At 37.6% G+C, this 26,838-nt stretch overlaps 1 protein-coding gene across 1 annotated transcript; it reads left to right on the forward strand.

The window, feature by feature from the left end:
- The first annotated feature begins 8,126 nt into the window (after window positions 1–8,126).
- On the forward strand, window positions 8,127–25,560 carry BCO1 (beta-carotene oxygenase 1). The gene is made up of 11 exons (XM_061372789.1): window positions 8,127–8,605; window positions 12,755–12,883; window positions 14,254–14,383; window positions 15,450–15,597; window positions 16,441–16,588; window positions 17,566–17,786; window positions 18,646–18,903; window positions 20,052–20,154; window positions 21,009–21,103; window positions 22,412–22,523; window positions 23,141–25,560. Exons 1-11 carry the CDS (start codon window positions 8,542–8,544, stop codon window positions 23,311–23,313), a joined length of 1,581 nt encoding a protein of 526 aa, XP_061228773.1. The 5' UTR covers window positions 8,127–8,541; the 3' UTR covers window positions 23,314–25,560.
- Window positions 25,561–26,838: the final 1,278 nt, after the last annotated feature.

Genomic DNA, 26,838 nt, shown 5'->3' on the forward strand with positions numbered 1-26,838 from the left:
GCTATTGCAAAAGTCAGGGTAAAGGCGCCTGCTGTTCAGTTTGTTGGGTGCTTTATGTTTTCATGATACTTCCTCCAGTGTCCTTGCTTCTTTGTGGGCCATGCTGACTTGCCAGGCTTTGCAGAAGATGGCAGCCAGCCCTCCCATTTTGTCCTTTTCGATACGAGAAACAGCCTGCTTCTGAAAATATAGGTGTGATGAAGGAGATTGTACTCAAATGTATCAATCTTAGTGGCGCAGACTAGGCATCACTATCCAGTAGATGCTGCTGGCTCACATTTGAGATGAATGGATTCTGTAGCATCATCCAGTTCTCTGTCTGCAACTGGAAATTTGACTGCATAAACATAATCCTACAAATGCCTGAGCTGGAGGTGCCACAGGCTATCCTATGCGAATCTGCTCCAAAGCCATTGAAATGAAAGGAAGCCTTGTCTCTGGCTTTCATGGATTTTGAAACAGGCCCTAAAAAAGAACAAATAATGTTTGGAAATGTCTACAAATAAAGCCAAGTTCCCCAAGCGAGTCTACTGTTGGCAGTTTCTACAGCAATGTGATTTTTCTTCCTGATCTATGGTTGCTATAAGTAACTCATCTGCCTGCAGCAGATGGGGAATGGAAGAAAGACAGTTTCCCTCTTTTGCAGTTTGTTGCCTTCATGTATTTTAGTGCCAGTAAAGCAGTCAGTTTATTTTGTTTACCACAGGGAAAAGAAAAGCATTTACAGAAGAGAAAATGCTGCTTTAAAAGTATCAAAATCAGAAACTGGGGTCCTCAAGAAGAAAGAAAATTCCTGAAAGCCTTTTTCATTGCTAAGTGAAAAATGGCTTGATTACAAATAAGCAGTGCCCCTTGAATTTACCATTTTCTAGGAAACATGCCTTTTGCATTCTTCCTCAGCAGAAAGACACTTTTAAGACACGATTTTCTCATGCCATAAACGTGCATGAAAACTTCACAGTATAACAGGGCAGAGGTGGTGGTGGTGGCATTTTCTCCCCCCCTGCTATTTGCTTTTGTATAGCTTGCTACATTTAAATAATTTAAATAGTTAAGAAGTTACTTTATTAGTCACCTCTACTAGTGTGCAAGAGACAAATTGGTGCACCCTGTTGTATAACCTCATTTTTCATGTGTGGAAAGGCAGTCCTGGCCGTGCTTAATGCAAGTTCTCTCATTGTCTCAAGTGGGTGGCTGGCAATTACACTGAGTTCTTCTCTTGTGGCTGCTCTTGGAAGTGTAACTGATTCCTAATAGGTATTTTAAAGCCACTTCAGAAACTTCAGGCATGTGTCAGGCATAATGTCAGCTACACAGATTTTGGATACACCCAAACCATTCATCTGCTGTTTTTTGTTTGCCTGTTGCATAGTTCTGAAGAACTGGAGCAGACTCACATAAGAGAAGTCTGTATGTAAGCATTGTGAGCCTTTTGCATATAGCCAAGACCTGTTAAATCCTTGTTCAGTTACAGCTGTCCACCTGAAAGGCTGGTGTAGCAACCACCCTACAGCACGTGTTATGTACCAGTGACTTAAACTAAAACATATTACCAGCTAAAATAAGGCTTGAAAAGCAATTGTGTTTTGCAAGCTTTAACTAGAAATCAGTGACAAAGCTTTCTCAATATTTTCACACCCTCACTCCAAGCTGCAATGAAGCTATGAATAACTCCTTTGTTTGTGAACTCTCTTGGAATAAGTCTTTCATTTTTCTCAGAATTGTTTTAGGGGGCCCTGCAGATCTCTTACAGAGTCCTAACTTGCCCTTCGGAGTTACAACAGATGGTGGCCATCGAGAAAAAGTTTCTTCAGGGAAGCTATGTAAAACATCAAAAAGACAACAATGAATGATTTATTCCTGGTTTTAAAATAGATCCTTCAAGTTTTATTAATTTTTTGTTGTCATTTTGTAAGTTGAAGCTGTTGAGGTGAAAGAATTCTGAAGCATATTTTGTTTATAATGCTGAAAAAGATAATAGATGTTACAAAAATAATCATGGCCTACCCTGAGATTCTATAAGGAAACCTTTCAGGTGGTGATGACCACACCTAAAATTGAACCCCTTAAAACCAGCTCAGTTTTGGTACTGAAATCTCAAAGTACTCATAATAACTTTTTTTTTTTTTTAACTAGAACTTACATGTGTAAATTATATGCCATTTGCAAAGTTTAGGTTTATATGTCTACATTCTGATAGAACAGGTGATGAGCACACACACTGCTTATCTAACATACACCACTGTGGTAGGCTTGCCTTGACACCTTTGCAAACCAGCCTTTCATGCCTCAAATCAGGCAGCAACCACTGGACTGCAGTCTTTGAAAAATACAAGCCTGAGTTCTTGTTCAGTGTAATCAATAACTCTATAGCTCAGGGTACCCTGCATCCAGCTGCAAATATCTCCATGACCCAACGGCTGCTATTAGAACATCCATAAGACTTTCCTGTTTTTGAACTTTGGTGTCCTAGACCTAAGAAAAATGAATTCCAGAGTTTCACTGGGCTATTGTGAGCTTGTGCACAGACTGGGAAGAGAGGTATGGTGTCACCACTGGCACAAGGTTGGTCCTGATTTGTACCCTTGTACCAGATTAGAGCTGCATCATGACAGCCTGAGAACATCCTGTGATTCCAAAGGGCATTGTGGCACAGCAGAATGGCTTCACAACCCTTAACAGAGGGCAGAAAGTACTAGATTTGAAGATTTCAGAAGTGAGGAGCTGCCAATAGGAAGAAGTAAAGCACATCCCTGTTCATCTTGGCTGTACTTCATTTGCCTTGAGGAAGAGCAGGTAAATTTACTCTATGTAGGAGGTTATTACTATCTTTACATTCCTGAATATTACTGAATGTAATGTATAGATTTTATCAAGAACAGAAATAATCTCTGTTGTATGAACTGAATGATATAAATGGAAAAATGATTTATATTACTTTGAGGTAGAAAAAAAGATACTATTTTCAGGTATCATTAACCTGAGACACAATCATGAGTTCATTTTAGCGTATCACGTACACCTTTGTGGTGTGCAGCACTGCCTCTTGAAAACATTTATTTCATTACTACCCAGGTAGGTAGGAAGTACTGAGCAGACTGTCCAGAAAGGGATGGAGAAAAGCCCCTAGGTACACCTATATCTTCCAACCCTCCATCTGGCTTTCAAAAAGCCCTATCAGTTTAAGAAGTTGGGTCACAGTCACACATCCTTCCTTGCTGCTGTCCCAGGCTGCTTGTCCTGATACTCAGTTATTGGCTAACTGAAAAGGGTTTGGTTTTGTTGTTGCTCTACTGGCTAATTTTCCATGTGGCAACACAGTGAACTTACCAGTAAGCCCTGCCAAATTGCAATTTTGATGTTATCTTGTTTAGAAAAAAAAAGAAAGACCATTCTTATCTCTACAGGGTGCAATAATTAAATTAGACATTCATGCCTGACATGATGGGGTCAGCAAAAGATAAGTAGGACTACATTCAGGAGTTGCTGGGTTGGACATTAATTCCATTTATAGCACGTGTATGGCTCTCTTCTGGCAAGAGTGCTGCCTGTATAAGTCCCTGAGGATCTTCTCCTAGAATTTGTCCCTTTGGAAGCATCTGTTTTTTGGTAGTTTGACTTTTCCCACCTGCCATACAGTTGATGTCTCCCACCTTGTTCCTACTGTTTATTGCCTCCCACAGCAGACTATTGGGAAGTAAAGGATAAGTGTGCCCCTAAGAACATTAATTGAGTTAAAGTTATTACTACTGAGGTAGGATTATTATTACGATGGCTTATGAATTCATGTAGAAAGCAGCAGAACTATCTGAAGCATCTGCTGACACCTCATGTGTTCTTGTGATCATGACTAAGTGGCACAATTTAAGTGAGCCATTGCTTAGTATCTTTATAAGACAACTGTTTAAAGGATTAAAGGTACTCTCTTTGGGTAAAATATTAACTGGTAGGTACAAATAAACTGAAGTTTTCCTAGCACACAGAGAGGCAAAAAATTATATATATATATATATATATATATATATATATTGCTTGGATTTGAATCAATAGCCATCACAACTCCACTGGTGTCTCTGCAGTGACCCCGGATTTCCATAAGCATTAGACCGGCCATATTTCTCAGGCAGTCCAGCTTCTACCTCTTGTGTTATTTCACTTTGCCACACATTTTTTGTCTGCTTGTCATGAGTTACAGGACATGAAAACAGGAAGAAAAAAAGCTGTGTTACAAGTTTTTGTCATTAATAATGTCTCACGTCAGTAGATCTCCAACACCTCACAAACGAGATCAGCTTCACAATCCCCCCCACTGAGAAGACTGGAGGTCCAGCAGTCTCTCTGTTTGGGATCACTGCTCTTGTGTTAAGCACTCTATACTCAGGTACCACCTGACTAAAATCAGAAGACAGTTCTTTCTAGGAGTTTTTTTTATGTTCTTCCAAAGATGACAGTAGGCTAAAACGTAGGACAATGTGTAGTGGCATTAACTTCAGCCACTGTAAATATCTGTAACACCTTTTCTACACCTTCAGCCATGGAAGTGAACACCTACATTCATGTTGTTCTGCCCACTTGGGAACACGTTACTGAACTGTGTAACATATTAAATATTACATGTAAATAATCTTGGGATAAAACATGCAGATAAGGTTATAGAAGTCTTACAGTGAGGAATTTTATGTGGGTACTACGGCTGTTTACTTGTTTGAATATCATGAGTTTAAATGTTTGGCCATTTAAATCCTTGAGCATTATGATCAGTGGGAGGCTCAGCCTGGAATGTGTAGGCTATGAGTTCTGTGCCTCAGCACTGTAAGCACCTTTAGTACTAAAGCAAACTGTGCTTTTATTTAAATGATCACATCAGTATTTCTGGTGTGGTCATTTAAATAACCACATTTGGCCATAAATGTGGTCTTTTAGTACTTAACTGGTGATATGTATTAAAAATACGATTATATTAAAAATATGCAGATATATATAAAAGCAAGTAAACTTTTTTTTAGCATAAAAATAGTGAAATCTTACAACAATCTCAAACAAATCTCATCAAGAAAACAGATAAAACCTCACAAAACCAGTTATTTTGATTGAAACAACACTGATCAAAACAGTATTTTGAATCATACAAAACCTGTTTGCAATAATATATGGAAACTATTATTATTTCCATTTGATCAAATTATATTGGTAGTTTGCAGTTGGACAGTGCAAGAGACATACTCCTAGATAGTGCTGGGGGTATTTTCTGAAATGAGATCATGTCAATAAGTCAGTATTTAACAAAGATAAGAGCTTGTATCTATGTCACAGTAACAGTAACATAGCAATGGGTGTGATTTCAGCAAGAATGTCTCTTAAGCTCTTATCAGTTTTACTGTTGGATTCTTTATTTGGTAACAATAGATAACAGTTGATAGTTGAAAGTTCTTAGCACAGCTTAAAGTCATATCAGGTAATTTGACCTTTGTTAATGGGCTTTAATTAAAACTCAAATTTTATAGGAGGAAAATTGAGATTAAGTACTTACATTTCACTATAAAGATAAGGAATAATATTGGTGTCTCTCTGATTTATAAGGCAACAATCTGCTTCTTGTGTAAGTGAACCGAAAGTACAAAGGTAGACACATGGCAATGGCATTATTGTTATAATAGAAAATTAGTGAATCAGCTCCTTTGCTTTGGGAAGTTTTGTTTTGACCACAGATGTCATGCTCTAAATGTCATGCCTAGCCTTGCACGACCACATGGTACCACCAGACCAGTGCTGGGCAGGGTAATGCTTTGCTCCACAGAGTCAAGTGAAAAGTAGAAAGAACCCAAGAAGAAACAGTTTGTAGCCTTCACCAAGGTTTAAGGCAGAAAATAATACAGTGAAGGAAACCTGCCTGTGGTGGGGTGCTGGTAACTTCAAAAACGTTGTCATGAGGGGTGAAGAGAAAGAGGAAACTGTGAAGAGGAATGCAAGATGTGGTTGGGGGAAGATTTAGAATCATAGACTCATAGAATAGTTAGGGTTGGAAAGGACCTTAAGACCATCGAATTCCAACCCCCCTGCCATGGGGGTTTGTGTTTGTGTTTGAAGGATTCTGCAACTGGGCAGTGTTTGTAAATAAGGTCAAGCATCAAGAGAGCCTGGTCAAACTGGATCACTTGCATTAATGATTATGTTTTCAATAGTCCCTAATGGGAAGACTAAGGCAGCGCAGTCTCCATGAGCTTATAACGTTTTGGTAAACATCATATATGACTTACAGTATGCCTGGTAAACCCAAGATCAAAGAGTCACTAGGCTCTCCAAAGAGGGTTGTATTTCTTCTGTTTTTTCTAGAGAGGAGTTCTATAAGCCTCCATTCTCTCCCACCAAACACATTTTTTTAATGAAAGGAGAAGGAATACTGTGAAATAACATTAGAGAAGTCACCTACTCCACATGTACTTCTGCTGATAATTATACATCATAATTGTAAATCAATACTTTGATATTTCTCCATTGCAGTGTAAAAAATATATAAGAAAATTACTCAGCAAGAAAACTGATCTCTCCATACCTTAATAAACTGTGTATCTGTCATTAACATGATGAAAAAAGAAGACAAAAAAAGGTAAATGAAGTATTTTTCACTGGCAAGCAGGATAAAGGAACTTTGCAAGGCCTCCTTATTTAAATTGAACAAAATATGGGATAAAATTTCAGATTCAGACACCTAAAATTAGCTACCAAAACACATTTAGGTGGATTTCAAGAGTTGTTGGATATCTGCAGCACCTTGTTTTTCCATTCAAACAACTTGTAATAAGGTTTCTAACTATCTTATCTTGGCTGAATATTAAACTACATGAACAATCATGGTGGAGAAAGGCTAGTTACTTGAATTTATCTTTTTTTATTGCTTGCTGCTCTCTCCATGGAAATCTTCTTATGGGCACATATTAGCCCACTCACAGGTCAGATAATTAAAATTGCAGCACTAAGAGCTCTGGCCATGTCAATGGATGAGGATGCACTGGAGTGACCTAAAGTACTAAAGCAAAGCAGAAGAACATGGACAGAGAAATTGTCCCCATGGCTTAGTGGAAGTAGAATTGGACAGATCCTTTTCAGTCTCTAAGTAAATCCTTCACTTGGCTTTGGGTATACAAGTCATCTACATCTCAGTACACACACACCCCCTCTTTCACATACATGTATATATACTTACACATGCATATATAGTGTATGTATATGTATCTGCATATCTGTATGTATGTGGACTATGATAGCCTTCATCCCCTACAGCCTCCTGGTCCAGTCCTGCTGTTTATTAATACTACTAATTCCAACAAACCCCATATATTTTCTTTTTTAAAATGGCTTCGTATCTTGTTACTACCAGCTTCTTTCAGTGCTTTTCAAACAGAGACAAAGGTGTGTTGCCTTGATGATGCTCTGAAATAAAGGTAAACCATCAAACATGCTATAGGTTAGCAATAGAGAAGCAATGCATATAATGACTGTGTCAGAGCAGTCTGTAGCACAAATTCTGTTTAAAACAAAATAAATACATATATTTCTAATAGCTCCGTCAGCCTTAAGAAGTGATGTTAAAACATTTTTGGAACAATGCTGATTCAGCTGAAAAGTTGGATTTTAGGGTAACCTCATGGAATTGCATAATATATAATTGTGCAAAGAATCTTTTTATCCATCATGTTCAATGGAGCCTATGATTTGCTCTGCAATCACATGCTTTATATTGAAATAATTCTTTTCCCAGAGGATTTTAAAATTAACAACCTTGAACTCAGTTAAGTACCTTATCTAGAAACAAAAGCATGAAATTAAAAATCCCCCTTACTTTTAATGGTTCCTGCTATGCTTACACAGAGTGGCTTCAGGTCACATAGGGGAGAATATGTTATAGTATTTGTGAAAAGACGTTTAATTCAAAGATGTGCCACTCAGTTCACCCTGGAACAGCTTGTATACAAAGAAACACAGCACATGACTGTTAGTAATGATAGTTTGTTACTTAATACTATAGCCTGATTTAAATTCCACAGAATGGAAGGAAAAGGATGACACCCTGCTCTGAAATGTTTGTCACTTCCCAAAAAGCCGAATTCAGTAGAGTGGGCAGAGATTTCTTCTCCTTTCCTCTCCCTACCTGCCAAATGGAGCAAGCACCTCTTCATGGCATCTAAACTTGTACCTGAAATGCTGAAGGTGATGCTCCAGAATAATTCTCCCTGATTCCTGCTTGTGCCTGGCTGCTTCACATAGATTCCTAGAGAGCAAACAGGTTTTTCTTGCTCCTCCTTTGAATCACTGAGTTCACTGTAATAAGAATGGGCAAAATTCTAGTGTATGTGCTAGGGACTAAAGATCAGCTAGTATAAATTGTCGATCTATAAGCCACGAGCCACTAGCTCTCTTTGCAGTTTGACCTTATCCTTATACGTAAGAGGCAAGCTCTGGTCTAAGCCCAGACAGGAGGGGAGCTCCAGGGCTGCAGGAGCAGCTGAGCACAGCACCCACAACGCATTCGTTGCATGAGAGATGGAGATCATATTTGGTAGGAATAAAGAAGAACATCCAGAGCCCATAAAAGCTAAGGTGCAAGGTAAGTGAAAGAAAACCCGTTCTAATACGTGCGGTTATGTTGGTGTTTTCGACATTGTTTACCCAACACAACACTGGAAAACGGAAACTGCAGAAGTGAGAAAAGTGAGTTTTGTGTAAAGTACTGATCTCGGATAATATTTGTGCTCCAGCTGCGGGACTTTCCTCATTTCACATTTCTGTGTACTTTTCAAGGGAGTCTGAACAGGATTCACTGGAGTTGCTGGTGAGGGACAAGTCTCGGGGTTTAATCTGGTGACAGACGCTCCCTCCCCCATGGCTCTGCTCTGGCTTTCGGTTTCTCCTTGCTGTAACCCTTCCCTACCCTCTCTGTGCCTGCTCACACTCTTCCCTGCCTCCTGGAGACAGTCACTAAAACTGGGACTCTTCAGCAGTCGTATTGCTAAATAGGAAAGCAGCAGTAACGGAGGCAATGGTCTACCATTGAAAAGAGGGTTCAGAAGTCAATCTGTGCAAAGTATCTTTTACTGAAGCAGTTTTAAAAGGCTGTCTGGGGGTAAACCCTTGATCAATCTATTATTCTCACTGCTATTTTGTACTTTACAGAAGAGGTTTTTGCTACATTTACAGGAGAGGTTTGTTGGTGAGAACCCCTATTTAGTAAACACATGCTGCGCTGTTTGTAATACACAGTCCTGAGAAAGGCAGACATCTAGTATCAAAGTCACTTCCTGAGTACAACGTGCTGCAGGACTTGTTCAGTTTGGTAGCTGAATTGGAAAAGACTTTGTTTCAAAGTGCTTTGCCACAGTTTGCAGTGGTTTTATGACATTTTTGTTCCTCAAAATAAAAACTTATTACTGAAACATTCAAAGTTGTTTGCAAACAAACTACGTATCACCAGCCCTGATCTGTATTATGCAGTGGTTTATTTGAACAAAGCCTTCATTTTTCAGTAAATATTCCTTCATTGGTAATGGGAATAATTATTTCCCAATTATGAAAACTAAAGAGAACTTTGATCTTTTTAAATATTTTGCTAACCCTGAGCCCTGCCAGTATTTTGGCTCCATGAGACTGTTACTATGATAGTTAATAGTGTCCATATATTTGGAGATCTTACAGTGCCATTGCTGTGTCTTCATGTGGTATAGAAAAGTACAGTTATTTCCACTTTAGATGAAAATCTGAAGCAGAATGATACAAAGTCCAGATTTCTAAAGATATCTAAGGACTTTAGGATGCTGATTGATGCCAGTGTGATTTACAGAGGTTCTTAATTCCCACTAGGATGAACTTTCATATAAAATCTTAACCCTTTGCACTGTGCTTTTCATATTGGAATTGTCCCAGAAACTACACTGACTTACACCAGAAGTTTCAGAAGCTGCATCAAATCCTCAGTGCCTTAAAAAGAAGATCCCCTTTTTCCCTGTTTATTTCTTCCAGAAAAAAAAAATAATTTTTGCCTGTTTTGGTACTTAATAAGCACCATTATTCTGACATAGAGGAATAATCTCTAAACAAAATCTTTAGCCCTAGGAGCTGCAAGGTGTTCACTGAATTGCAGAAATATCTGCTTTTCTTGAATGATGGCCCCAAAGCAAAAGACAGTTGGACTGGATCGAAATCTCACAAGACCTCATATGAAGCAGAAGTATTACATTTTCACCGTAGTGAAACGGAGATTGGTTGCAGCAAGACCATGTGCAGTCAACCCAACTCAATGTTAGCATTGCAGCCCATGCTCATTGCAGAGATTTAGAGGGCTTAATGGCATTGGTAGGAGGGTAGGGGGCACAGAAGACTACAGTCACTACACTGCAGTCGCCCATAGTATTGACAATACAAAAGCCTACAGTCTCCTGTTGCCAAATAACAGAAAACAGGAAGAAGGGAAGTGACAAGAAGAGAAATGCTTCTATTTTAGGCATAAGCAGACTAAATTTGTTCAGCAATCAATATTCACTAGTCAGCTAAGCAAAAATGATGTATCAGTTTTGAATATATACTTTCTTTAAGATCACCATCCTATTCTCTCTGAAGGATTTTTTCTGCTGCTAACTCCTCACTGTCTTCTCATCAACTGTTTTTAGCTACTCAAGTTTCGTGCAGTTATCTGTATTAAAGATTAAATCTTATTCATCTTATGAAAAAGCCCCTATGATTATTACATTGGAACTTCTTGTATTAGGAAAGAAAGGTTAGGTTTTCAAGGCTCTTTCAATATGTAATAATAATAGTAACAATAACAATAATAATGATAGTCCATCCATTATGTCAACAATATTTTATCTTCCTCCCACATTCCAGAACCGTAACAGTAATCAAGTTGTGTGAGTACTGTGGCATGCAGTTAGCTAGTCTGACTGAGACTATATTTTATGTAAAGCTGACATTTACTCCATATCCTTCCTTTGCAGGCGGATGTTTTTAACTTGTGTCCCTAATGTAATTTGTTTAAAGATATGGCACATGATTCTCTTTCCCTTACCTAAAATGGTCAAAAAAGGAAATATTCTCTTAGAAAGTGGCCAAAGTCCTTCTAGGATCTTGGAAAATCTTGGAGCAAAACAATTGTTACTCCTCTGCAACTGCATCAGCTTTAACAAAATTGAGCATTTCCATAGGAGGACATTTCTATGAACATGAGCCGGCTTCAGTGTGCGCTTGCAGTCCAGAAAGCCAACCGTATCCTGGGCTGCATCAAAAGGAGCGTGACCAGCAGGTCAAAGGAGGTGATCCTGCCCCTTTATTCTGCTCTCATGAGACCTCACCTGGAGTATTGTGTGCAGTTCTGGTGTCCTCAACATAAAAAGGACATGGAACTGTTGGAACAAGTCCAGAGGAGGCCACGAGGATGATCAGGGGACTGGAGCACCTCCTGTATGAAGATCGGCTGAGAAAGTTGGGGCTGTTCAGCCTGGAGAAGAGAAGGCTGCGTGGAGACCTCATAGGAGTCTTCTAGTATCTGAAGGGGGCCTATAGGGATGCTGGGGAGGGACTCTAGGGACTGTAGTGATAGGACAATCACTACAGTGGGTTAAATGGGTTAAAACTTAAACAGGGGAAGTTTAGATTGGATATAAGGAGGAAATTCTTTCCTGTGAGGGTGGTGAGGCACTGGAATAGGTTGCCCAGGGAGGTTGTGAATGCTCCATCCCTGGCAGTGTTCAAGGCCAGGTTGGACAAGGCCTTGGGTGATATGGTTTAGAGCAAGGTGTCCCTGCCCATGGCAGGGGGGTTGGAACTTGATGATCTTAGGGTCCTTTCCAACTCTAACTATTCTATGATTCTATGATTCTATTAATTACAAAGTGTGTCAATATGTTCAACATGGGATTAAATGATAAGGGGTATTAAAAGTTTGGAACAACATTTTATGCAGAGACACTGTTCAGCACAGGCATTGTGTGGATAAATAGCCTGTGATCTTCAGTGTTCCCTGAGGAGGCATACACACAAAGAAGCAAGTGAAGAGTATCAATCTGATATGCTTTGTTCAGCTCTTTAATGAAATTCTTTGATTGCTGTTATTCTGTGTGTCAAATGGTAGGCAATGTATTTCTTGCAGGGTTTTGAGAGGAACATCTCTTATTCAAACCTCAACAGTACTTACGTATTTTCATTATAATATCCCTACCCTTTATTTGTGTTCAAAACACCAACATTATGACTAGTGTCACAAAAGCACTCCCCAAATGACACTACATTATGCTTTGTAATTTTATTACTGAAATTTTCACTGGAATTCATTTAGCCTGAAGTTTAAATTGACGAACTGAAGGCGGGTGCAAGTCATATAACCTATAAAATGTGTTTATTTCTGACAGGCTCTAGCTTTTCCTGGCTTGAGGACAAAGGTTTAAATACATCACTTTAAAATCTGATTGCAGGAAAGGAAGGTCTGATCTTATTTACTTCCTGTTATTTAGCAAATTATTCCAGCAATTTCATCTTCTTATAGTGATCTCATACAGCAATATTCATGCAGAATATTACTAGTGCCACATTTTTGAGCAGATCACATTTTAGTAAACCCAAACTCCGACATAACTATAAGCTATTACAAATCTTGACACATCCATAGTGTAGCTGCCTATATGAAGCTTATGCTGTTGGGAAAATTGTCCTCTAACATGCTCCTCACCTAAATCAATGGATGATGGTATCTCCTTTTTGTTTATAGGTCAGTTGCCCACATGGTTGCAAGGGATACTTCTCCGAAATGGCCCGGGGATGCACACAATCGGGGACACTAAGTATAACCACTGGTTTGATGGCATGGCTCTGCTGCATAGTTTTACATTCAAAAATGGTAAGTTCTTGTACATCAGATTAAAAAAACCCCAAACCCTTAAAAACCTACATTTTGGTGCGGTGTGTTGCTAATTCCCAATTTGATTAGTGTGATCAGATTGTATGTTTCATCTGCAGTGTGGCATGTGTGGTGAGGTGGTAGCTACCTTGGGGAAGGTCTTTCCAAACATGTACTCACACCTCACTCTCCACAGCAGCAGGAACATCTCTGCAAAGCGATTTCCCCCTTTTTTATGTTTTTCCTTTCTTCTGGAGTGCCAAAGCTCAAAATTGTCTGCACTGCAGGACAGCCTGATCTCTGAGCTGGTCACTGCAGGGCAGCCTGTGCCTTCCACCCAGAGCTTACAAGTTTCCAGCTGGATCAACAGGTACAGGAACTGTAATACCCAAAGGTTTTTCTCTTGTGGATGAACAGCCTAGTTTCAAAGAAGCCTAACATTACTCCTTTGGGGTTTGGCTGCAGCTATAACAGCAGCCAGGAAAGAAACTGGGCCACTGTGTCACTTAACATACCAAACCTCGCTTATGTGTACTTGACACCCCTGCAAGCAGTCCTCCTACTTGTCATATTTGTGGAGAGAAAACAGGCAGCTCCTCTATCCAAACCAACCTCGTATTTTGTTTTCAGCTAAAGCACTTCATACACATTCAGCTGTTTTAAAATGTGGGGCAGGATTTTTTGCACCTAGATTCTTCGTGCAAAAATTATGTATCTGTAGAAGAGCAGGGTTTTACTCCTTTCATCCTCTGTTCCAGGGTTTACCTTTTTAGTTTGTGTGACTGGAGGCATTTAATGCAACTGCAGGATCTCCTTGCATGGTCAGCTCTACATCTTTAACAAAATAACCTATAAAGAAATGACCAGTACATTTTATATTACTTACCTAAAGCAAAGAGAGCTCAGTTAGTTCAATTCTAGTGTACCATTAAACTGTTTAGGATGGATATTGATTCCTTCACATAATTTGTTACTTTCTCATAACTTAATTTTGTCAATACAGGAGATTTACCACCACACACACATTAATGTGTAAATAATCATTTTGACACAGACTTAGTTTACTGGAATAGTTTATCCAAATCCCTTCTTTCCTCTCCCCAGTCGTCCAGTATTGTCCAAATGTGTTACAAGTCGAGGGCTATAGCCAAACTGCTAGCAATCTCAGCTGCCACAACAGCAGCCCTGGCCTCCTCAGAGAGCTGAGAGAGCCTTCCAAATGAGGGAGTTAGGGGCATTGCTGGCTTCACTGCAAACGTTTCTTAGCTAAAGGACAGCTGCTTGAGAAACTCTTTCTCTGACTTCACCTGTGCTAATTTTCGAAAGAACTCTGCATTAAATGTGATCGAAACCTGTTTGGCCTTTGTCAGGTGAAGTTTACTACAGAAGCAAGTATCTCCGAAGTGACACGTACAACAGCAATATAGAAGCAAACCGAATTGTGGTGTCTGAGTTTGGAACTATGGCTTATCCAGATCCATGCAAAAACATATTTGCCAAGTAAGCAGTGTTTTGTTTTTCAGCAAAACTCTCCTGTCTACTTCTTTCTCCAGCACAGATGTCTTTCTCTTTGCCCTGGACTCGTATTTACAAACACAAAATTTGTTTTCTAAGTTTACAATTGCTAAATATTGAAAGAGATAGATCCAAGCATTGTACTCTCTGTGGGTTATTCTAAGGCAAATATTTATATTTATTTTAGCAGCAATATTGGGTGTTTTATTCACTATTGCAAATATTTTGTTGTAGTTTTGAAAAAAAATCTTTTTCAAGTGTTTTGAAGTTTATAAAAATGATAATCTGTAAGAAGAGAAGCAGTAAGAAAGGAAAAGATTAAGCGATGGCGAACGCATTTATGCAAATTTCATTTAACTAAAAGATGAAAAGCATCAATAATTTAAATAAAATCAGAAAACTTTTTGATTAAAAACCATGTTTACAAAAAAAAAAAAAAAGTGATGAAAAACTACAATTCTTTCTTGAGTCAGGTGCAGTGGTTTGAAGGACTACATCAATAGGCCCGAACTAATCCCACATTCAAAATCAGAACCACTGGCAATTACTGCAGTAGCTGCTTTCATACTGTTAGGAAGTACGATAGCTTTGTATGTGTACATGAGAGGCAAGGTGTAAGCCATTATGTTACCTATCCCCTGTCTTGTAGAATTGGCATGGGTATTCCCTAATAAATGCAAGTAGCTTACCCATCCTTCCTTCCTGGCCCAAGTACCTCTGATGGCCTTGCTACCCTGAGATAAAATGCTTTCATTCTTTCAGTTATAATCAGGTAATGCTGGTATTTTATGTTCAAAAGGGATATAAGCAACACTGGTTTGGCTTCAGGTAAATGTGATAAAATCCTACATTAATAAGAAAAACTGTCAAGCCCGTATGTGAAGTTGAATCTTATTTGAAATCATAATTGTAAAGGATAGCACCAGGAGCTAAAATATTCCATCAGGGATTATATGAATCCATCTATTTTATGAAGGCATACACCAAAAACCCCCCAGCTTCTGGATAGAAGCTGTTTGACCAGATTTTCACAAATTTTCCCTCTGTACAGGGCATTCTCCTATTTGTCTCACACCATTCCTGAGTTCACAGACAACTGCCTCATCAATATTATGAAAACTGGGGATGATTTTTATGCTACCGGTGAGACTAACTTCATCAGGAAAATTAATCCACAGACTCTGGAGACATTAGAGAAGGTATAAATGTTTGTCTGTCATTCTAGTTCCTTGTCTGATAATGAATAAAGTTTCATGGGGCTCATAAGGGTCCATTAAACATGTGCAGGACACATGTTAACCTGAAAAGCCCCACTTCTTCTAACATTCTCTTACTTCTGAATTCATGATAAAGTGGAAGAGGGAAGATACCAGTTGTTTTAAGAACTCATGAGTTCAAAATGAAATCCCAGGTAGTTTGGGAAAAACTGGGTTTTTACTTGAACGTAATCTAGCAAGGTTGCAGGAATAATACCAGGATGACATGGTTACTTTGGATGATTTCCATTCCTCTGTAGTTATCAAATGATTTACATAAGTAGCAATTCAGTAGGTCAGTTATATGACTACTTGTCAAATATGTTATGCAAGATATTACTTAATTATTAAAGTGAAATCTTGAAAGATACAATGAGTTTTTTCTAGCACACAGTACTCTAAGAGTACAATTTCTGAACTTTAAATCAAATAGAAACCTTTTGATCCAGAAGATTGCTGGACTTACAGCCCAATTAAATAAACTGCTTTCAGGATTAAATGGGCATTTGCAGAGTAACTTCTTTAGCCAGTCCTCCTGTTGTGTTATATAGCTGCAAGGGAGAGATGAATGTAATTCAGATTCTGTAACGTGCTTTAGCCTTGAATCAGGAAATCATTTGATTACATACGTAAGTAATTTGGCTTGTTGAAATTTCAAGATCTTTTGAAAATAGGGGACCAATAAAGGCTGCCAGTGATAAAAAGCTGGTGGATTTATGCTGTTAGCCTAGATCAATTTTAATTCTCTTACGCATCTCTAATATCTCCTATTGTATGATTTTCCAGGTTGACTACAGCAAATACATGGCAGTAAATCTGGCAACTTCTCACCCACACTATGACAGTGCAGGAAATATTCTCAACATGGGTACTTCAATAGTTGATAAAGGGAAGACAAAATACGTTATATTTAAGATTCCTCCCTCTGTGCCAGGTGAGATACTTCTTTCATCAGTATTTTCTATAAACTTGTTAGCAATTTCTTTTCTTCTGACGTTAGGGGGTGGTGATACAGCTCTTATAGAAACCAATAGCATTAATTTTGTTAATTTTAACTTATGGAGAACTTCTTAGCTGGTCTGCGCATGTGCTATTACAAATTCAGAAGAATTTGACTTTGAATATTACTAGAGTGAAGTAACTCTTTTAGAAGAATTTGCATTCCCTGTATTGTGATGTGTAGAAAGAGAATGAACAGAACCAGTTTTAACTATAGGGCAGTACATATAATTTTAATTTGTAAATTTTAATTTTCTTCATAAACGAAAATGCTCTTAAAATGCTGATATTGCAATTATAGGGAAGCATAATACCAAACAATACCTAATAGAGAGTAAATTCCTCTCTAACCTGGCCTACGCTAGGCCTTGCTGAAATAGTCCTTTGTTCACAGAGCAAATTGCTTGCTATTTTTTCTTCAAGACAATCTTCTTTAATATTGCCTATTCAAATTAGCTGCTATTATGATGTCTGTCCCTTGGTTGAACAACCAAGAGGCCTTCCACAGCTGAAAGATAAGTTTGTCATTTCTAGCTGGGGCTCAAACAAATTCAGTATAGGCCAAACAGGAACATCTCCTTAGAAGTTCAAAAACATAGGGACGTTTGATCTGCTGATTTAATTGAAGTCTTTCTCCTCTGTGCTGGAACTTCTGAAGACAGTAAACAGTGGAATCAAATACTAAGGCAGTGGAGCTCTGTCTAAATGGATCCAGCATTGAGATATTACTGCGTTTCTTCACTCAGATGCAAACACCTATGTTCCGTATGCAAGAGTAAACACGTCACTTTCTTAGTAGGAATAAAGTCAGAATAACGTGTTGCTCTACTTCATACATGGGAGAAATCCAATCACAGGATGGTACTGGAATTTATAAGAAATATAATTTTATTTTTTATCATTTATATTCAGAAAGAGAAAAGAAGAAATCTTGTTTCAAACATCTGGAAGTGCTATACTCCATCCATTCTCGCTCTCTGCTCCACCCAAGCTACTACCATAGCTTTGGAATCACAGAAAATTACATTGTCTTCGTAGAGCAGCCATTCAAACTGGATATGGTCAAACTGGCAACTGCTTACATACGACGCGTGAGCTGGGCTTCCTGCCTGGTCTATAATAACGAAGAGAAGGTATTTTTCCTAATGCTGAGCAATAGAATCAGCCAGGCCAGTCTCTTCCACACTGCTCTGGTTTTCATCTGGTTCATTAGTTTCAGTAATGCTTCATTTTTCTTCAACCCTTGACTTTCATGTTGCACATCTTTTTAGAAGCTGTATTTTTTTAATACTCTCTCCTATCTTCAGAAGCTTCACAAATAAGTACCTGATGCTGAAGTGCTTGACAAAGAGGATAGTTTGGCATTGTTAAAAATACTGTGTGCTACCAGAGAAATTTGAAACCACACTAGCATCCCTTTCACAATATGGTATATGTATACATTATATATGTATTGTGGATAATAGACATTATAATACTGTATACTAACCACAATATACAGTATCTGGGGGGTTGGAACTTGATGATCTTAAGGTCCTTTCTAACCCTAAGTATTCTATGATTCTATGATATGGGGGGGGCCAGGAACAAACTTACATGTCTGGGATGCTACTGTGGGGTTTTTTTGTGCAAAAAGATGTGCAGCATGAATACATATATAATGTGTATATACATACATATATAATGTATTGTGGATAATATACATTATTATACAGTATTATAATAATCAGATGTATTGCATCTGACAGGAGATCCAGTCTAATGTAATTTGCAACAGTAATATTAAAGCTTTTCCACACTCATATTACTTTGGCATTTTTTGGTCTTTAGCTTGGAACCTCCTGTCTCCCAGCAGCAAATCCTGAGTTCTTCATTTGCTTCAGCAGAAACAAACAGTACATTAGAATGTTGATGGCTACCATTAGAAAACAGTTTTCTAAATAACTATTTGCTCTTTGATAATATTTTAAAATAACGTTTCCTCTCTTTCAGACTTGGTTTCATTTTGTAGACAGGAGGACTAAAAAAGAAGTATCCACCAAGTTCTATGCGGATGCTTTGGTGCTTTTTCACCATGTAAATGCTTATGAAGAGGATGGCCACATTGTATTTGATGTTATTGCCTATACAGACAACAGCTTATATGATATGTTCTACTTAAAAAACCTAAGTAAAGACTTTGAAGAGAATACCAAGCTTACCTCCATGCCAACCTGCAAACGATTTGTTGTTCCTCTACAGTACGACAAGGTAGAAAGAAAATGTCTTTTTAATCTGTTTCTTTGACTAGGTATCTAAAATACATCAGTGTGAATAATATGTGAATTATTAGTTGCTGGCCCTTACATGCAAATTTCTAATTCTTTAAAAATACTGTATACACAAAGTATGCAGGAGTTTTGTTTTGTGTATGTATTGTGAGAAATGGCAATGAACAGCTGGACCTACAGTCACATGGATGTAGGTTCAAATACCATCCATTATGGAGAACAGGGCTATTGAGCATTTCTTTACCAGTGATATTATTTGTAAATGCTGTCAAATATGAGCAGATTTATGAACTTGGCCATTGAGTGGAAGGGTACACATGAGTTTTTGCACAATCTGTTTGTTCCACTTTACTTTACTCAAGCCTACACATACTCACACTCCCAACTGCTGAAATTGTTTTATTAAAATGAGAAGATTTCATTAAAGGGAGAGATTTATCAGGAAGAGGAAAGATTTTATCTTTCAGTTTAATTTAAAACATCATTTTACATCATTGTTTTCAGGGACGATTTTATACTGCCCAACAACTTGGGCAAGTTTCAGCCTGATACATTTGGAAGGGATAATACTTTTCTCTCTACATCCTAGAGTCTTACTGCTTTGTTCATGTCTCAAAAACAGTTACACAGCAATGACAAAGGGTGTGTTGGATCACACCAGCTGTCCAAACTACCCTTCAATCTTCAGAATTCAGCAATAGTGTATTAAAAATGAGAGTGCATTACACCTATTTTTGCACTCAGTTTATAGCAGGTGCAAACAAACTTTGGTGACTTCTAATGGGAATTAGATGCCTAATTCCTTGAAACACATCTTCATTAATTAAATTCACAAACTATGAAATCAAGTTATTGTTCTTCTGGAGCATAGCCATGTCTATCTAAACTTTTTTAAAGGCTTGCTTTATTAAAAATGTGATATATTAATCTGTGATATACTCAAATCCTTTGGATATAACAAGATTTCTAATGAAGAAGTCAGAATCTAATGCTATAAGAGAAACACCATATAAAGGAACTTCTTTGTTTAATCCCAAAATTGTCTGTATTAATATCAAACCTGATGAAATACCTAAATTAGAAGCATATTCTTAGAGATATTACTTTCTCAGCATATGTCTCTTTCAGGATGCTGAAGTAGGTTCTAACTTAGTCAAACTTCCATCTACTGCAACTGCTGTAAAACAGAAAGATGGCAGCATCTATTGCCAGCCTGAAACCCTGTGTGAAGGTGAGACATATCCATTATACAATTCTCAAATATGTTATTTTAAACACACATAGATGCGTTCTAATAACACCTAACAGCTTTTTATATATGTAAGATCTTTACAAAGGTAAAAGAAACAAAACTTTTAATTAATGCATTTAGTGTAGCAATTGAGAATCTTTTTCTTCTTTACTTCCCTCCTAAGAGGCTATCCAGTAATGTATGACCCTGAACCTCTTATGTATATATTTACCAAGAGTGAAATCCTTTAAATGCCTGAAGTTACATCATTTTAATACTAACACAGGATCCCAACTCTGATCTTACAATTGTTAATATGGCTTGCAAATCTAATTGTTGCAAGAGTAATTTTAATTAAATACGTCTGTTGTAAATAGTAACTTCAGTTATCGTTGTATTTTATAAAGATTGCCTTTGAAAGTGATATTTTACACTTTTTTCAGGGGATAATAACAGGAATATATAAGGAATATATATTTACCTAAAGTGAAAGTAATTCCTTAGAATGGTAGTCTCCAATTATATCTCAGATGTTGACGTCTCATGTATTTCTGAAGAAAAAAAGAAAAAAACCTAAACAAACAAACCCCCCAAATCCTCATAAATTCTACTATAATGAATCCTTAAGAATAAAAATTTGCCATTTTTGAACTAACAAACAACCCTGGCTTAATTTTGTTATGTTATGTTAATATCCATCTTCAGCTTTTTAGAAGTTCAGGCGTACAAAATCTATTCAACATATGGTCAAAGTTCTTCACAGGGCATAACATCCTGAAGATTAGCATATGTAAATGTATACTTGAGTAATTTTTCTTCACTTGTTCCTAAGTCTTTAACTTTATTTTACCCAGGGATAGAGCTGCCTCGCATCAACTATGACTATAATGGCAAAAAATACAAGTATGTCTATGCAACGGAAGTCAAATGGAGTCCGGTTCCTACAAAGGTATAATTAACATTTACAAAGTCAGAAACTGCATTTGTAGACAACAAATCAAATTAAAGCAGTTATAAGTAGACCATGCTTTCCCAGTTTGGCCCAAAAAACAGCCTCATCTCATTCATACATGCTAATTCAAAGCGTGTGGCTCTGAGGCCAGAAACTGAACTCTTGTTTTCAACATCAAGTTAAAGCTTCTAAACACTGCAGTTAGGTATGGACAAACCCTGTATAATTTGGACAGACTTTAATAATTCTTATTCTGTGACTGTAAGGCAGTGCAAACTGAGGTCACCGCTGGTTCTTGTATATAATTACCACAACTGATTACAAAATAAATCTGGATTTCTGCATGATGCAAGGAAATTTATTGCAGTAATTCTGAGAGTAGCTCAAACAAATCTGCAAGTTCGTGATTTTCAATGTAGATAATCCGTGCTTGACTCTAATGTAATAAAAAATGCTGCTAGAAGGTTTTTTTTTCATATCACATTTGTTTTTTCACAATAAAGAACAACGGAGGCACAACAAGCATGCATAATCCTTAGGTAAGGTCTGATAGCAAAATTTCTGTAATCTTGGTTAGAAGGGAGAATTCTTCCAAATTCTTCCTCCAGTAATTTGGATAGATTAATTTTTTGTGTAAACGTATCTTTTGACTAAAAAGGTCAAAAGGGAAAAGAATATAACTGCATCTGTGTGAGTAAAGAAAAGGCCCTAACAGAATTGAACTGAAAATGCCATATAACCCCATACAACCCTAACCCATTAGTACTGAGGTGAAAATCTTCAGTAAATACCAGTGTCTGTGTGGAATTCTTGCCCCATTGGTTTGATCTTTACACATCACCATTAACAGCCTTTGTTCTGGCATATATACTTTATCTAACAGTAAGAAAGACTTGGGAAATACTGATGTCACAATGAAAAGAAAATAATTCACAGAATTATAAACCAGAAGGTTTAAATCCAGTTTCCTGAATTACTACAGAATTGCAGTGATTGGTGCATGTCAATTAAATGTCTGGGCCCTGGACTCTTCCTCTTTATAGTGAGGGCATTAATTATACTGAAGCTCTTGCCCACAAATGAAAGGTGTAATTGTAATCTAATGAAATGGAATTAAAAGAACATTGTTAGATTCTGCAGCCACTAAATGTAACTCCAAAGTTTAATGTTTTTCAAGTGTTTCCCTCTTGTTACAGCACATGCCTTGTTGCTCTTTAGCTCTTCGCTAATCCTCCATATTGTACTTTTGGAATAAACCACTGTCTGGCTCACTGACATTTTTCTTTTCTGGTCACAACAATTTAGATCGCAAAATTCAATGTTCAGACAAAGGAAATGCTCCACTGGGAAGAGGACCACTGCTGGCCTTCTGAGCCCGTTTTTGTTCCCAACCCTGATGCAAAAGAAGAGGATGATGGTAAAATGATGACAACATTCTGAAAGATGGGGTTACATGAGTTTTGCATTAAATCTCACAAGTTTCATTGTTCTTAGTCGAGGAATCTGGGTTGTTGCTTGCATTGTGAGGTTAAAATTAGCACCAGCCATTTTACTCCCACAGAGAAAAGAAACCCAAAGCAATATTAGACTAAAATCAGCTTGTGTAATGTCCCAGGATAAACATAAAAAAATAAAACCAATGCTTAGGACTTTTCAGAGAGCCTTGGAGCTGGAGTTATCAATAGTTTGGAATTGCTGAAGCTGTGGGAAGTCAGTATTGTTACAGATGAGAACATAAAGTGGCACTACAAGTATCCCTGAAATCTTGATCCAGTTCTGTTCTCAAGTGACTCCTTGCAAAGGCAAATGTGAAATAGTTAGAAGGATGAGTCCCATAACTGACAGGCATACAATTCAGTGTTTGTTTGCTTTTCCTTCCCAATGAACAGCAGGCACACCAGGAAAGAAGGGAAGCATTCGGTAGTTCTTTTAGTAGACTTTCAGTTTGTGTCCGAAGATTCTTAGGAAACAAGAACTGTTTTTCTGCTTGATGTAACTGTTATGGGCTTCTAATTCTTCATTTGTATGTCACAGGTATTGTTCTGACCTGTATTGTGGTGTCTGATCCAAAGAAAGCACCCTTCCTACTTGTCTTGGATGCTAAAACGTTCAAAGAATTGGGCCGAGCCATAATAGATGTAGAACTGCATCTGGACCTGCACGGAATGTTTATACCAGAGAAAGATTCTAAGACTGAAACTGAGTAAAATGCTACTTGCCCTATCACACAAGCTTAGACAACCTTATATGGAATGGGGGATAATATTTTCCAGGAACCAGTCTGTCTTAGGAGAAGAAACGACTAAATATAAACTCTTAAATAACTATATATAATATGTCGTAAGAGATAACTTGTATTACAAATAATTATATGCACAAATGGTACATAACTAGTCCAAAAGAAGAATGATCAGCCTGAAATGCTAATGTTATATACAACTTGTGAGGCACAGAATAGGAGACAAAGGTAACAACAAATGATTTATTTGAGTAGAATATAGCTTTCTGAGCAAATAAAGTACTGTATTTATAGGGTGATGCATACCATGAGTCACATGTGTCTGCAGCTCACGTAACTTTCATTGACTGTTTCAAAACTGCAGCTCACAATGAAAGTTGTCTCCTGCCTTAAAACCTCACTATCTGCTATGATATTAATAACTCATGGCAATGCATTCTCTTGGTGCTTGATTTCCTAAAGTCCACCATAACCAAAGTATTAAACTGAGGTGCTACAACTTTCTAATTTAGAACCTAACCCCCCCCCCCCCCCCCCCGGCTTTGCTAATAAATTAATCTCTGTTTTTCCCTTTTATGTTGACAAAAATGAGTAAGTAGAAATAGAATATATGTGTGTATGTAGCATTCAATTATACTTTAGTGCTATTAAAACTTAAACACTTCATATTTAAATAAGTTTTCCTTGAGGATAATATCTGACATGGTATTTCATGTAGCTAGATGATTACATTGTGTGAAAGGTAAACAGAAATGCAGTACTTATTAGTATTGCTACTAGTCTCTGTTAATAACAGTACATATATAAATGAGAGCAGAACTCAGATACACACATGCAACAAATTGTTTAGGTACAAGAGTGAAAGACCCAATTTAAACCTCATCTGAACTACACAGTAGCTGAAACAACATGCTATTGTTCATATAGCCAAGCATTTGCTTTATTGTGTGCTTAGAAGCATCCATATTCAGACATGGATTTATCATAGCCTGTAAGATGCTTCCTAATAAAAGTACACAACTCTCATTCATAGTCACAATTAAAAAGCACATCTCAACAGAGTGCAAATGCCAAGTATACCATGACTGACTTTTGTTACAGGAATGGCATTTCCTAACCCCCGAACGTATTTTTGTTTTCTGATTTGGGACGTTGATTTTTCTTCAAATGAGAGCTTTTTAAATTTGAATTGTATTTTCCTGTTGCAGCTACCTTTACTGTGAGAGGCATTTTTACTGATGGAGAAAATCAGGTGTACATCCATGCATTTTAGGTGTTCATCTGGTCTGTATGCATCAACATACTACTCAAGTACCTCTCTTTTTATACACACTCTCATCACATCTCTGCTGCTCACAGTGTTTTACACAGGTAGAAAACAGGATGAAACTAGTGTCATTTACTATCTCCTCATCACATGGGAATCTGGGCTTTGGTGACTGGTTTGTCATTATGTAAGATGTTTACAGCAGAGCAGGAACTGAACCAACATCATCCACAGTTCTTGTTTGCTCTGCAACAAATGTACCTCCTTTTCTCTGCTTGAGCCTCTGCAGTTTGAAGTTCTAAAGAATATACAGGCTATTTTTCATTTAACAAGAGTTCACTGTGGTCAGCTGTACAGTTAAAATATGCAGTTTTGGACATTCAGATGTTTATACATTCCATGAAATGGAAATAAGACAATTTCAGTAAGGTGTGTCTGCATAAATAGTTATCTTCAGTGTTATCAAGGCATATTAATCCTTCTATTTAAGAGAACTTTACCTTCTGAAGGAGAAACTGAGTTTTATTCTTGTAATACGGAACAAGCACTGGAATAGAAAACTGACTTCTCATGTTGGCAAGGACACCAGCTGTGGGGCTGTTTTTTCTAATTCAAAAAAGTTTGGATTTAACAAGTCTCCACAAATACTTCTGGCATTATAAGGTGTAATGAATCAAAAGGCTAACAGTTACTATAGATTTCCTTTTAAGAGTTTGTCTCCAGAATTTCTTGTGTAGAATTCATAGTGTTATGCTTTCAGATGATCATGAGTTTGGATACAGGAGTTACTTGGTATCTGATGAGCTAATTCTAGATGATCACATGATGGCAATATTCATCATAAAAACAAATCAGATTTATTCTCTTCAGCCCAAGAAAGCAAATGTGTTGCTTATATTCATGCATACTGCAAACCACAGAAAATAAATTATAAGAACTTGTCTTGGATAGGATTTTTAAAAACAGTATGCTGTATTCCTGTAATGAATGGGAACCACGCTGAGAGTTGATTCCCCTTCATGACTGAGAGACATACCAAAATATGGTTTTTGCCAAAGTGTATTCAGTAGAGTCTACATGTTTATGTTTCCTGTTCATCGGAAAGAGGCAGGAAAACATAAAGGTGCATCTGTCCTATGACCTTCATACTTGGCCATGCTGCGGCACCTGGTCAGTGCTCTCAGAGCAGCCACCAGTGAGATCAGAAGAAACTGCACGGCCCCATGAGTAAACAATTACAGATCTGGCATAAACCCGGTTATTTTTCTAAGGGTATAAAAGTGGAACCCTCTTGTAGCCAAATCCAGAACCTCACCTATATATAGGTGGATGTACCACATAGGAACTTCCCAGTCCCTGAGAGTCCTGGCATTGGCTGGAGTGGGGCTTCCCAGCTTGAAGATGGGCCTGGATGATAATTAGTTGTGATTGGTAATGTATTTCTTCTTGATCTCTGTTCTGTCTATGCAGTAATGATCTGATGCACTGCTAATTTTCCTCTGTGCTCTACTTACATATATATATATATATGATTTGCTTTATTGTAGTTATTCACAGATACATACCTGATTCGCATTAATGTGCTTTTTTTGCTTTAGTATGCTTATTTGCTTTAGTGTGCTTGTTTAATAAACTGTGCATGTTATACAGCTAGTGCGTGGTCATTTTGTTGTGCACCTTGCCTGTGAGCAGAACAAGCACCTTGGTGAGTATTACACAGGATTTGATTAGCATCAAGTCTGTAGTCAACCTGAAGAGAAAAACAGTGATGTAAATCTGGATTTGCCAATCCCTGTATCCTCCTGTGGGAGGGACAATATGGATAAAAAACATATGGCTAATCACAGATTTGTTCTACAATGTTTTTAGCAGTAGCAATCGTAATCTGATGAAACATTTACCCTGAATAGGGTAATACACTACCATTTATGGGCTGACAGTAGCAAGGGGAAATGCATATAGGCTTTGTCAAATTTCTTTTGGGGGTTTGTTGTGGTTTTTTTTGGTAATTTGGCACATGGCAGTGAGCTTGTAATTTGATTTGCTTCCCCAACACCCTTCACTGTGAATGAAATCTTGAGGGACTGATAGGTTTTATTCTTCTTTTGCACCAATTTAAGTCATAAATCAGCTGAACTTGAGAAATTACTGTAATGGTCTAAAAACAAAATCTAAATTTAGTGACTACAAATAAAGACAGTAAGGATACATAGCTCTGTTAAAGGA

The sequence above is a fragment of the Neopsephotus bourkii genome, unplaced genomic scaffold (assembly GCF_033783945.1).
Source record: "Neopsephotus bourkii isolate Nb327-2 ecotype Australia unplaced genomic scaffold, CSIRO-AGI_Nbou_v1 NB_1616, whole genome shotgun sequence".
Classification (NCBI taxonomy): Eukaryota; Metazoa; Chordata; class Aves; order Psittaciformes; family Psittacidae; genus Neopsephotus; species Neopsephotus bourkii.